Below are 11978 nucleotides of genomic sequence, written 5' to 3' on the forward strand. Positions count from 1 at the left end.
GCATAATTGATTGGAACAACGGCAGAACTATTCCTATTAACACAGTTGTTATCAATCAAACCCTGAAAAAATTCTGTGGGAAAAAAGTATTTTAATCTCCATGATTTAATACAAAATATTGCGTTTGATGGCCAGAGCCCTTTATCGTAACAGCAGATTCTGGTGGTGGTTGGCAGCTCAAGGCAGGGGCATCTTGTAGTCTGCAGGGTGGTTTCCCTCCCGAAGCTTTCCGAAGCAGCCACGTATCAGATCTACTGCAGCGTTGACCGTGGAGCTGATCTCATCATCTGTCCTGCCCCTCTTAGGGTTCACCTCCACCATGTCCACTGCAGACAGCAGCCCTGCACAAAGAGAGAACATCGCTCAACACGCACCTGACGGACCACACACACAACCTCAACAGTACATTGGAGCAGCATCAATACCGATACGCTCCCATCTCTCACTGTGTGTGCGTGTTATCATCTCTGTTGATGTGCATCTGTGTGTGCGCATTGTCATCTCTGTTGATGTGCATCTGTGTGTGCGCGTTGTCATCTCTGTTGATGTGCATCTGTGTGTGCGTGTTATCATCTCTGTTTTATGTGCATCTGTGTGTGATCTCTCACCTGTCTGACTGATGTGCTCTGTGATGTAGATTCCCTCCCTGTAGGTCAGCCCTCCCACTACTGGGGTTCCTGTGGCCGGGGAGATTGATGGGTCCAGGGCGTCGATGTCATAGCTCAGATGGATGGGCTTCTTCACCCTGTTGAATCAGAGAAATGAATTCATGTCTAACACGTGTCAATGCCCAATATTTCCATTGATGTACCCAAGTTAGACATCGCAAGAATTGAAAACGACACAGTGAAATTGTTGAGGCTACATACTTTGAGAAGATGTAGTCACATGTCTCCTCCATCACTTTGGCGATTCCAAGGCGATCCACCTCAGTCATGGAGTAAACTTTGATACCCAGTAGCTTCAGGATATGGCTGGAATGGGAGATATCTTTTTTTAAATTCTCCTGTCAACAATTAATCAAAAAAATATGTAGTGCAAGGTCATGATAAGATAGTGTATGATACAGGATGACAGGCAAAAACATACTGCTCCTCTGGATCCACGTCTCTCAAGCCAATGTAGACTATGTCTTTGGCTGATACGCATGGCTTTATCCAAGAGAAATTTGGCAGAACTGGAATCTAATCAAAGAAACAGAGACAAGTCTGCATCCAGAACTGTAGCTCATGCCCATGTACAGAACCAGTCAAAAAGTTTGGACTGACCTACTCGTTCCAGGGTTTATCTTTATTTCTTCTATATTTTTTTTTTTACATTGTAGAATAATAGTGAAGACATAACACATATGGAATCATGTAGTAACCAAAACAGTGTTAAACCAATTAAACAGATTCTTCAAAGTAGCCATCCTTTGCCTTGATGACAGCTTTGCACACTCTTGGCTTTCTCTCAACCAGATTCATGAGGTAGTCACCTGGAATGCATTTCAATTAACAGGTGTGCCTTGTTAAAAGTTAATTTGTGGAATTTCTTTCCTTCTTATTGCGTTTGAGCCAATCCGTTATGTTGTGACAAGGTAGTGGTGGTATACAGAAGATAACCATATTTGGTAAAAGACCAAGTCCATATTATGGCAAGAACAGCTCAAATATGCAAAGAGAAATTACAGAATCTGCAGTCATTACTTTAAGACATGGTCAGTCAATGCAGAAAATGTCAAGAACTTTGAAAGTTTCTTCAAGTGCAGTCGAAACTGGCTCTCATGAGGACTGCCACATGAAATGAAAACCCAGAGTTACCTCTGCTGCATAGGATAAGTTCATTAGTTTCCCGCTTCAGAAATTGCAGCCCAAATAAATGCTTCACAGAGTTCAAGTAACAGACACATCTCAACATCAACTGTTCCGAGGAGACTGCGTGAATTAGGCCTTCATGGTCGAATTGCTGCAAAGAAACCACTACTAAAGGACCAATAAGAAGAAGAGACTTGCTTGGGCCAAGAAACACGAGTAATGGATATTAGACCGGTGGAAATATGTCCTTTGGTCCTTTTGGTTCCAACTGCCGTGTCTTTGTGAGACACAGAATAGGTAAACGGATGATCTCTGCATGTCTGGTTCTCACCATGAAGCCTGGAGGAGGAGATGTGATGGTGCTTTGCTGGTGACTGTCAGTGATTTATTTAGAATTCAAGGCACACTTAACCAGCATGGCTACCACAGCATTCTGCCGTGACCAGCATGGCTACCACAGCATTCTGCAGTGACCAGCATGGCTACCACAGCATTCTGCAGTGATACCATCTGGTTTGCACTTAGTGAAGCTATCATTTAAAACATTTTATTTAACCATTATTTAACTAGGCAAGTCAGTTAAGAACAAATTCTTACTTAAAATATTTAGATTTGTTAAACACTTTTTTGGTTTCTACATGATTCCATATGCGTTATTTCATAGTTTTGATGTCTTCACTATTATTCTACAATGTAGAAAATAGTAAAAATAAAGAAAAACCCTTGAATGAGTAGATGTCCAAACGTTTGACTGGTAGTATATAACACTGTCACCACCTAAAACATAAACACAATTCATATGACTATTCTCTTTCAAATGTTTTAATTTCATAATCAATTTGTAGAAATTCATGATTCATGACGTGAAGAGGAAAAGTCTCACGATAACCCCCCCCCCCCCCCCCCCCCCCCCCCCAAATAAAACAGACATTGCACAACTGTGTAAATACTGGTATTGTGAATACCAAGGTATAACATTTACTGGTCAAACTTAATGATACAGTATTTGAAATATAAAAACTAGGTGATGCCTATGGGAAAAGAGGGAGAGATAGAGAAATCACCTTGGATTGCAGCTCGTGGATGAGGTAGGACATGGGCTGTCCGTGGATATTGCCTGTAGGGGAGGTCAGGGGTGTGTTGATGTCTGCATGGGCGTCCACCCATACCACACTGAGGTCCTTCTTAGCTGCTGCATGCCCCTGGATCGAGCCTATTGCCAAACTGGACACAGACCAAACTTGGAGTGAATTCCACATCACATTGTTAGGGAAAAACCCCTAACCCTCAATAATTGTAGGTGTATTTTGGCTGGTTGTTGACACTGGGCTCTTGCTCTACTATGGGTGAATATGAGAGACACACACAGACATGTGACATACACACACACGCACCTGTGGTCTCCTCCCAGCATCACACAGGTGTGTCCGTCATTTTTCACAGTGTGGACGGCAGCAGACAGACGTTGGTTGGCGCTGCCCACTGCTCTGGGTCTCTTCACATTGCCTATTGGCTCATCGTTGGCCACCTCCTCAAACGTCACGTTGCCATAGTCTCTGACCGCACAGCCTGTGTAGGATGAGATTGGGCAACACAATTGACATAAGAAAACGCATTAGTCAATGCACCTACAGTAATCTCATGTTTAAAAAAATCAAGGCATGATCTGTCCATGGATCACTTAGACAGAAAAGAAAAGTTGCAAACTCATGGCTCCGATGCAGATGTCAATGGATTACCACAATGTTTATAATGGTCCATCCCTGTACATGTTCTAAACTAGTCCTAACCTCTGATCTTACTGCCATTTTGGTAATGTTAAAACTCATACTTTTTGCCAATATGCTAAATGTTAAATCCCCTCCATTTTACAAAAATGCTAAATGTTACATTCCCTCCATTAATAAACATTTCCCAATCCGATGCAAATTACCGTTCTCCTAGTTTAAATAAATGATTTATGAAACATTTATTTTACTATGTCTGTTACTATGTTAGTGATTGCAAAATAAACATTTCACAATCAGATGCAAATGTGCTCTCTCCTAGTTTAAATAAATGACTTTTGTATTATTCAGTACATAAATAATAGTATCACCATATAAAATGATATATTTTGTTTCGTATGGTATGTATTCATTTTTCATATCCTTCATCCATTTCGTAAGATATGTTACGAATTTGCAAAACTTACAATATGTTAGAATTTGCAAAACATACAATATGTTATGAATTCTAATTTGTTGTGGCTAATGTTAGCTAGGCTAGGGTTAGCTAACATGCTAAGTCACTGCAAAGTAGACAACAAGTTGTAAGTAGTTGAAAGGTTGCTAATTAGCTAAAATTGTCTATGGTGAGATACAAACACGCAACTTTTGGGTTGCTAGACATTCGCATTATACGCCCATTCATCCACCCCGACCAACCACCCTACTTTCGTTTTTGCCTCAAGTAACCTTCCGTCTTATGTAACCATACCAAACGTAACATATCATACTAATTTGAGTATCGCGGAATTACATTTACTACATTATGTCTAGTCTATGAGACCAGGTTGCTGTCTGCTATTCTCTCTGTAGGGCACACAGTCAGGCTAAGGATTGACAGGGCACTTGTCCTCAGAGTGCCCCAACTGTTGCTGCCGGTTTAATGAGTGAGAATGTTATCACTGGCATGCATGCTGAATGCAGGAGGCTGCAATTGTCGTGACCCAAACACATACACACAAACATGGAAGGGGGAGTGATGCAAGGTCAAAAGAGCTAGGCCTATCAGATGCCTTCTCCTGTGTGATATGAATAAAACAGAGTGCTTAGGATGTCTCTGATCTCACGTGATCACACACATGGGCAGAGGAGGACACACCCCCACACACAGAGTGATTGATCCTGCTCACATGTTAATCCACTTGGATCACACAGATCCCCCTGTCACTCTCACGGTCACGGATTTCCCAATAAGACTTCCCACGACTAAACAATTCAAAAGACAGTTCAGTCTTACTGGTAGTCTTTCCAAAGGAAACTCCTGTCTGTGTTATGCTCTGGTCATGAGCTCAAGTTCAAGTTCAGGTCTATTTTTTCCAATAGGATTATTTCTGTAGCCTAGCCATGTAATATCACTTATTCACATAGTTTGTTCAGAACTGCCCTGGAATTGAACTTGGTCATGGAAAATAAATCATGCCCTTAGCTTGTGTAAATGATGTTGCCATTTGACACCAGGTTTCAAACGGATCCCCAATATGTTAATGAATTCACCTCAACATCTCTGCCAGGCAAATCAACGAAAAGGTTGGCAGTCTCGTGACTTCCTCATAAGAGCTCAGATCACATAGTCATTTGATTAAATCAATAGCATACTGATGCAAATATTGCAATTTGGGAATGTACAGGATCATTTCATTATTTCTTTCGGGAAAACAAATACTTTGAATGTAAACAGATTCTCTGTACTGTGCATTCTATATTCGCACCATTTGATTCAGTTAAGATGTCCTAATTTCTGCACTGGAGCTACCTAGCTAGCCTATATCACAGAATGAGTGTAAAATCACTATCAGGACGTCACCTTGCGCTTTAAGCTTCTCCACCAATCCGGCTGCGCGAATGAGGTCTGGTCCTTTCTCCACACCATCCCGCGGCTGCAGCAGATATATATTTATGGGACTGTGTAGGCCTATTACAGCAATACATTAAAACATATATATTGCATATAACGGTAGTCTATTAAGCCCATTCGAAAACCTATCAATAGCCTATAATAAGTAGGCTAGCCTATAATAAAATATTGACTACTTACTTGTCCTTTTGAAAAAGGCGCTCCAATAATTCCAACTGAGTGATGACTTCGCTTATAAATTCTGAAGGCGAGTTGTAATCCTCCCGAGCTTTTCATAATGACCATTATCCTGTGTCGGGACACAGTGTACAGGAGCACACGGTTGGAGCGGCGCTGGAGCACTATCAAATTGTTTACTGAAATCAAAGGCACATCACCAGTGTGTGACGACACCAGCGTGAGCGTGGTACAGTAAACCCAACAGGGAGCCTATTGCCGCTCTTAATGGTCCGCACGGCTAAAAGTTTCAGCACCGACCCAGCATCATCACATATGATGCGGCTTTATTTCACTAAAATTGCATAACTCATCTTTGCCTTGTATTTAGTGACATCCATAACAATAAAAGTTAAATAATCTTGTGTCATGGACAGCAGTGGAATTCATAATAATTTTGAGTAATGTCTATTAAGGTGTTTTCAATAGGGACAATTCAAATACAATTTTACTGGTGCTATACATAATGAAAATGTTCCATAAAAAGGAATGACTCATGACATATTCAGGTTCCTTCATTTTCAGCAGTAAGTAGTGCTGGATAAGCTTTCAAAAGCCTTTATTCAAATGTAATACAATGAAGAGTTAGTTTACAAATGTATTATTTCAAATGTACATATTACATTGTATGACAATGTAACAAAACCAAGACTTAAAAAGTTCCCATACGTTTTTCACAACACCTCCCCAAAAAAAGGGAAAAGACAACAGCAATAGCCTAACAAAATGAATACATGTTTTAATTCCCACAGGGTACATTTTGGGCTTATCATTTCTTCTCTTACTGCTAGAGATCCATCCTATATGTACCAGGTATCCAGTGACAAGAGGTACATGCAAACAAAGGTTAACCTCCAGTGTCTCCCATCTTTATGTTGATTGTTGCACGGTTCTGGGAAACAGTTCATGTCTAAGCTGGGGGAGAGGGGCTGAGGCTCAGCCTTCTTATAGGGGGACGTAAGTGGGCTACGGGTCGATCTGGGACCTTATATGGTGGCGAAGAGGGTGGAAGTGGGACGCAGGTTAGAAGTAACTCTGAAGAGGCTCTCCCAAGATGGTCTCCATCTCGTGGATCACCTTCTGTACTTGATGCTCCACCTCCTCGCATTCGTCTGTAACGGACACACACACACACACACGTAAGCAGGGAAGTCGCAAAATGGTGGCCATCAACCAAGTTTGCCAACTACCCTAAACACGTTGATATTTACAATGCCTTCAGAAAGGATTAATACCCCTTAATTTATTCCACATTTTTGTTGTGTTACAGCCTGAATTAAAAATGGTTTAATTGTTTCTCATCCATCTACACACAATACTCCCATCTCAAGGTGATGTTTGCAGATTAATTGAATATTAAATACAGAAATCTTATTTACATAAGTTAGGGAAAGGGGATACACCTAGTCAGTTGCACAACTGAAAGCATTCAACAAAATGTGTGTTCCGCATTTAACCCAACCTCTCAAGAGAAATGCCTTAATCGACACCCACATCATCGGCACCCAGAAAGCAGTTGTTGTTGGGAGTTAACTGCTGTGCTCAAGGGCAGAACAACAGATTTTCACCTTGTCCGCGCGGGGATTCAAACCAGCGGCTTGTCGGTTACTGGCCCAACACTCTTAACCGCTAGGCTACCTGCCGCCCAAGTATTCACACACCCGATACCTTTGGTCTCGATTACAGCTTTGAGTCATCTTGGCTATGTCTGTATCAGCTTTGCACATCTGGATTTGGGGACTTTCTCCCTAGCACATTTTCAAAAGTTCTGTTAAATTAGATGGAGATTGCTGTTCACCGCCACTCCCCAAGTCTTTCCACTGATTTTCTGGGCTTTGGCTGGACCACAAGGAGTTTCACATTGTTCTTCTGAAGTCATTCCAACATTGCTTCGGCTGTATGCTTGGGGTCATTGTCCTGTCGGAACATAAATCTATGCCACCCCAGTCTATGGTTGTTTGCACGCTGAAGCAGGTTCTCAAAGATTTGCCTGTATTTGGCTCCATTCATTGTTCCCCTCCAGTCTCCCAGTCCCTGCTGATGAAAAGCATCCCCATAGCATGATGCTGCCGCCACCATGCTTCACGGTGGGGATGGTGTTAGACGGGTGATCAGCTGTGCCTGGTTTTCTCCAAACATAGCGCTTTGCATTCAGGCCAAAGAGCAACATTTTTGTCTCATCAGACCACAGAATCTTCTGCCTTATGCTCAGTCTTTCATGTACCGTTTTGCAAACTGAAGGGGTACCGACCGTCATGTGCCTTTATCTTAAGAGTGGCTTCAGTCTGGTCACTCTCCCACAAAGCCCAGATTGGTGAAGTGCTGTAAGACCGTTGTCCTTCTGGCAAGTTCTTATCTCAGCCAAGGAACTCTGTAGTTCTGTCAGAATAATCATTGGGTTCTTGGTCATCTCCCTGACCAAGGTCCTTCTTGCCCGGTTGCTGAGTTTGATCAGACGGCCAGCTCTATGCAGAGTCTGGGTAGTTCCACATTTTTTCAATTTCCCAATAATGGAAACCATTGTGCTCTTGGAAACTTTCAACACTTTTGAAATTGTTTTATTCCCTTCCCCAGATTGAGATAGATGCCTCCTTACAATTCTGAGGTCTACAGACAGTTCCTTTGACTTCATGACATAGTTTCTGCTCTGACATGCACTGTCAACTGTGGGACCTTACATTGACAAGTGTGTGTTTCTTCCCATTTTATTTACATTTTTTACCCCCTTTTCTCCCCAATTTTTTTGGTATCCAATTGGTAGTTACAGTCTTGTCCCATCGCTGCAACTCCCGTACCGACTAGGCAGAGGCTGAGAGCAGTGCATCCTCTGAAACACAACCCAGCCAAGCCACACTACTTCTTGACACAATGCTCGCATAATCCGGAAGCCAGCCGCACCAATGTGCTGGAGGAAATGCCGTGCATGGTGACCGTGTCAGAGTGCATGCGCCCAAACCCTCCCCTAACCCGGGCCGACGCTGGGCCAATTGAATCAATTTTGAATATAGGCTCAAACAACAAAATGTGGATTAAGGGGCATACATACTTTCTAAAGGCACTGTAGCTACCATTACACCACCCTGCTATTTTCCTAATTTCTTCAACTACCCTAGGAACAGGGTTGAGGGATGTCTGCATACTGCGAAACCATTTATTATTAGCATCGCAGAAAATAATATGCCAAGGAACGGTTCGCTTTCAAAATGACAGAATATAATAAATTATGCTTATTCGAAGAGGTTTCCAGATATGCTTAAATGGAATGTACTCTACTACACAGAGGGGGGAGGACAGACAGACATGTATGAAATATGCTAACATTACAGAAACATTATAGCTGCAGAAAGAGAAAAGTGTGAAAAAAAAAGAAAATAAAAAGTGATGAGACAGTGAACCTACCCTCCATGAGTTCAGCCAGGAAGGGAATTGTCTCTGGTAGCAGGACCATGTAGTTCTCCCTCAGCTTAGAAGCCAGTTCCAGCAGCATCAGCAGGGCAGAGAAACGTACCTGATGGGGGGGGGAAACCAACAGGCCTTTATTTAAGTCACTGGATGATCACTCGTGGTCCTGGAGAGCTGCAGGTGGCCAGGGTTTTTGTGCTGACCCAGCACTAACACACAAGCTAACTGTGGACTTGAATCACATGTCTGTTGGTACTAGGTTGGGAATCCAATCAAACTTCTTCGCACTTCTCAGACGTCTCACCTTGGAAGAGCTGTGTCGCGTCTTCAGCAGGATCTGGTAGTTGAGGGTCTTCCACAGAGTGTCGTCACCCACGGCAACGCAGAACTGGCCCACGCACGGCACCAGGTGCTTGGTGACTCTGGTCTGGTAAACCTCCTCTCCACCCAGGGTATTCTCCAACTACACACAGACAGGCAGATATTTATACACCACTGCTATAGGGTATCACAAGAATAGAATAGGGCATAAGGAAGAAGCGTACGGCATCCATATGAGGAAGTCCCTCAGTTGTAAAGCTTACCATTTTTGTGGATGAATCCTTTGTTATAGTGATGTGAGAGAGAGGTGAGGCTGACCTGATCGACCAGAGGGGTCATGAGGGAGTCGGCTCTCTCCTTGCTGACGAAGCGCTGCGTGTCGTACAGGCAGATCTTATGGAGGCAGTCCAGTATGTACTCCAGCAGCAGGCAACGCTTCTCAATGTTGTCCTCTGTGTCAAAGAAGGCTTCATCTGAATGAGGAATGGATTAAAAGAGGAAAAATAAGCAAAAGACTTTCAAAAACTTCCCGGAGTGCCTTGCGTTAATCAGTCACGTGACTCAAAACCAACAGTGAACCAGAAATGGGCAGTGAACCAGAAATCCCCATTAAATACGACCTTTGCTGTCCAGCAAAGCCAAACTAATCCAGACACTTCATCTTAGATTCATAGACAGTATGACATATACAGTGGGGCAAAAAAGTATTTAGTCAGCCACCAATTGTGCAAGTTCTCCCACTTAAAAAGATGAGAGGCCTGTAATTGTCATCATAGGTACACTTCAACTATGACAGACGAAATGAGGGAAAAAAATCCAGAAAATCACATTGTAGGATTTTTAATGAATTTATTTGCAAATTATGGTGGAAAATAAGTTTTTGGTCACCTACAAACAAGCAAGATTTCTGGCTCTCACAGACCTGTAACTTCTTCTTTAAGAGGCTCCTCTGTCCTCCACTCGTTACCTGTATTAATGGCACCTGTTTGAACTTGTTATCAGTATAAAAGACACCTGTCCACAACCTCAAACAGTCACACTCCAAACTCCACTATGGCCAAGACCAAAGAGCTGTCAAAGGACACCAGAAACAAAATTGTAGACCTGCACCAGGCTGGGAAGACTGAATCTGCAATAGGTAAGCAGCTTGGTTTGAAGAAATCAACTGTGGGAGCAATTATTAGGAAATGGAAGACATAAGACCACACCAGACATGAAAAGGCATGACCAGATAATCATCCCACATGACATCCCACCTATTCAACCACCAGAATTCAATCTGGACACTGACCCTCCAAAATGGAGGGAAGTAGAGAACGTTGTCCGAAGAGCAAGAGCGGCCTCGGCTCCTGGGCCTAATGGAGTACCATACAAGCTCTACAAGAACGCCCCGGATGTTCTACGCTTTCTTTGGAGGCTCATGAGGATAGTGTGGCAGAAGGAAATAATACCAAAGACATGGCGAAGGGCTGGTGGTGTGATAATTCCGAAAGAGAAGGATGCGACAGACATCAGTCAATTCCGACCAATCTCCCTTCTCAACGTCGAAGGGAAGATCTTTTTCAGTAAAATAGCACAGAGGCTGTCCACTTATCTGGAAAGGAACAAGTACATTGATACATCTGTACAGAAAGCAGGCATTCCTGGTTTCTCTGGTTGCCTGGAACATACTAGTATGATTTGGCACCAGATCCAAACAGCTAAGAAGGACAAGAGAGACCTCTATGTCATCTTCCTCGACCTGGCCAATGCCTTTGGCTCAGTTCCCCATGAACTCCTCTGAGAATCTTTCAACATTTCCCACGTACCAGAACCCATCACTACACTGGTAAAGGCCTATTTCCAAGACCTGCAATTGTGTTTCACAACACCTGACTTCACAACAACATGGCAGCGCTTGGAAGTAGGCATAATGGCAGGCTGTACAACTTCACCTCTGGCCTTCACTATGGCCATGGAAGTTATTATCAGGGCATCGAGACGGGTGGTCGGCGGTGAGAGAACTAAGGAAGGGCTCCGTCTCCCACCTATCCGAGCATACATGGATGACATGACTACACTGACTACCCCTGCAGCATGCACCAGGCGGCTACTTGCAAAACTGCAGGATAACGTCAAGTGGGCCCGGATGAAAATCAAGCTAAGCAAATCTCGAAGCATCTCCATAGTCAAGGGACAGCTTAAAGATGTGAGGTTCTGCATTGGAGATGACCCGATACCAACGGTGTCTGAGCAACACGTCAAGAGCCTGGGTAGATGGTACAACGAAAGCCTCCGGGATAAAGATCAAGTGCAGCAAGTAAGGCAGGACATCGCCGACGGTCTTGAGAACATCAACAAGACACTACTGCCTGGGAAGCTCAAGCTTTGGTGCCTACAGTTTGGACTTCTCCCCCAGGTAATGTGGCCACTCACCGTCTATGAGGTCCCAATAACAACAGTGGAGAAGATGGAGCGAACCATTACCTCATACGTGAAGAAATGGCTGGTTGTCCCATGATGCCTGAGTAACATCGGCCTCTATGGCAAAGGGGTCCTTGAACTACCTCTTACAAGTCCAACAGAGGAGTACAAGTGCTCTAAAGTAAGACTTCAGATGACATTGAAGGACTCCAAAGACCA

At 43.3% G+C, this 11978-nt stretch overlaps 2 protein-coding genes across 4 annotated transcripts in view; both read right to left on the bottom strand.

Annotated features, from left to right (window-relative positions):
• Nucleotides 1-74: 74 nt before the first annotated feature.
• Nucleotides 75-5949, bottom strand: LOC110499023 (arginase-1). Of its 2 annotated transcripts, XM_021575835.2 has the most exons (8): nt 5598-5949; nt 5367-5439; nt 3191-3365; nt 2861-3020; nt 1090-1184; nt 870-974; nt 609-745; nt 75-341 (listed from the first exon to the last, which is right to left on the bottom strand). In XM_021575835.2, exons 1-8 carry the CDS (start codon nt 5700-5702, stop codon nt 178-180), a joined length of 1014 nt encoding a protein of 337 aa, XP_021431510.1. In that variant the 5' UTR covers nt 5703-5949; the 3' UTR covers nt 75-177. The 2 variants fall into 2 exon arrangements, with proteins under 2 accessions (XP_021431510.1, XP_021431511.1); XM_021575836.2 differs by lacking the exon at nt 1090-1184 and having other exon boundaries at nt 870-1006; nt 5598-5822.
• Nucleotides 5950-6143: 194 nt separating this feature from the next.
• heatr1 (HEAT repeat containing 1) overlaps nt 6144-11978 on the bottom strand; it is a 24433-nt gene continuing 18598 nt past the window's right edge. For both annotated transcript variants that reach the window (XM_036955872.1, XM_036955871.1), the window contains exons 40-43: nt 9675-9829; nt 9340-9498; nt 9033-9141; nt 6144-6745 (exon numbers count right to left, since the gene is read on the bottom strand). In XM_036955872.1, the coding sequence (XP_036811767.1) occupies nt 6657-6745; nt 9033-9141; nt 9340-9498; nt 9675-9829 (512 nt within the window). In that variant the 3' untranslated portion in view covers nt 6144-6656. The remainder of the gene's footprint in view (nt 6746-9032; nt 9142-9339; nt 9499-9674; nt 9830-11978) is intronic.

This window comes from Oncorhynchus mykiss, chromosome 20, assembly GCF_013265735.2.
Source record: "Oncorhynchus mykiss isolate Arlee chromosome 20, USDA_OmykA_1.1, whole genome shotgun sequence".
NCBI classification, from domain to species: Eukaryota; Metazoa; Chordata; class Actinopteri; order Salmoniformes; family Salmonidae; genus Oncorhynchus; species Oncorhynchus mykiss.

Coding starts and splice junctions, on each gene's coding strand:
- LOC110499023 (XM_021575835.2), bottom strand. CDS start 5,702: ATGGTCATTATGAAAAGCTCGGGAGGATTACAACTCGCCTTCAGAATT. Junction 975..1,089: donor GACGTGGATCCAGAGGAGCA/GTATGTTTTTGC, acceptor CTCCCATTCCAG/CCATATCCTGAAGCTACTGG. Junction 342..608: donor AGAGCACATCAGTCAGACAG/GTGAGAGATCAC, acceptor CTCTTTGTGCAG/GGCTGCTGTCTGCAGTGGAC.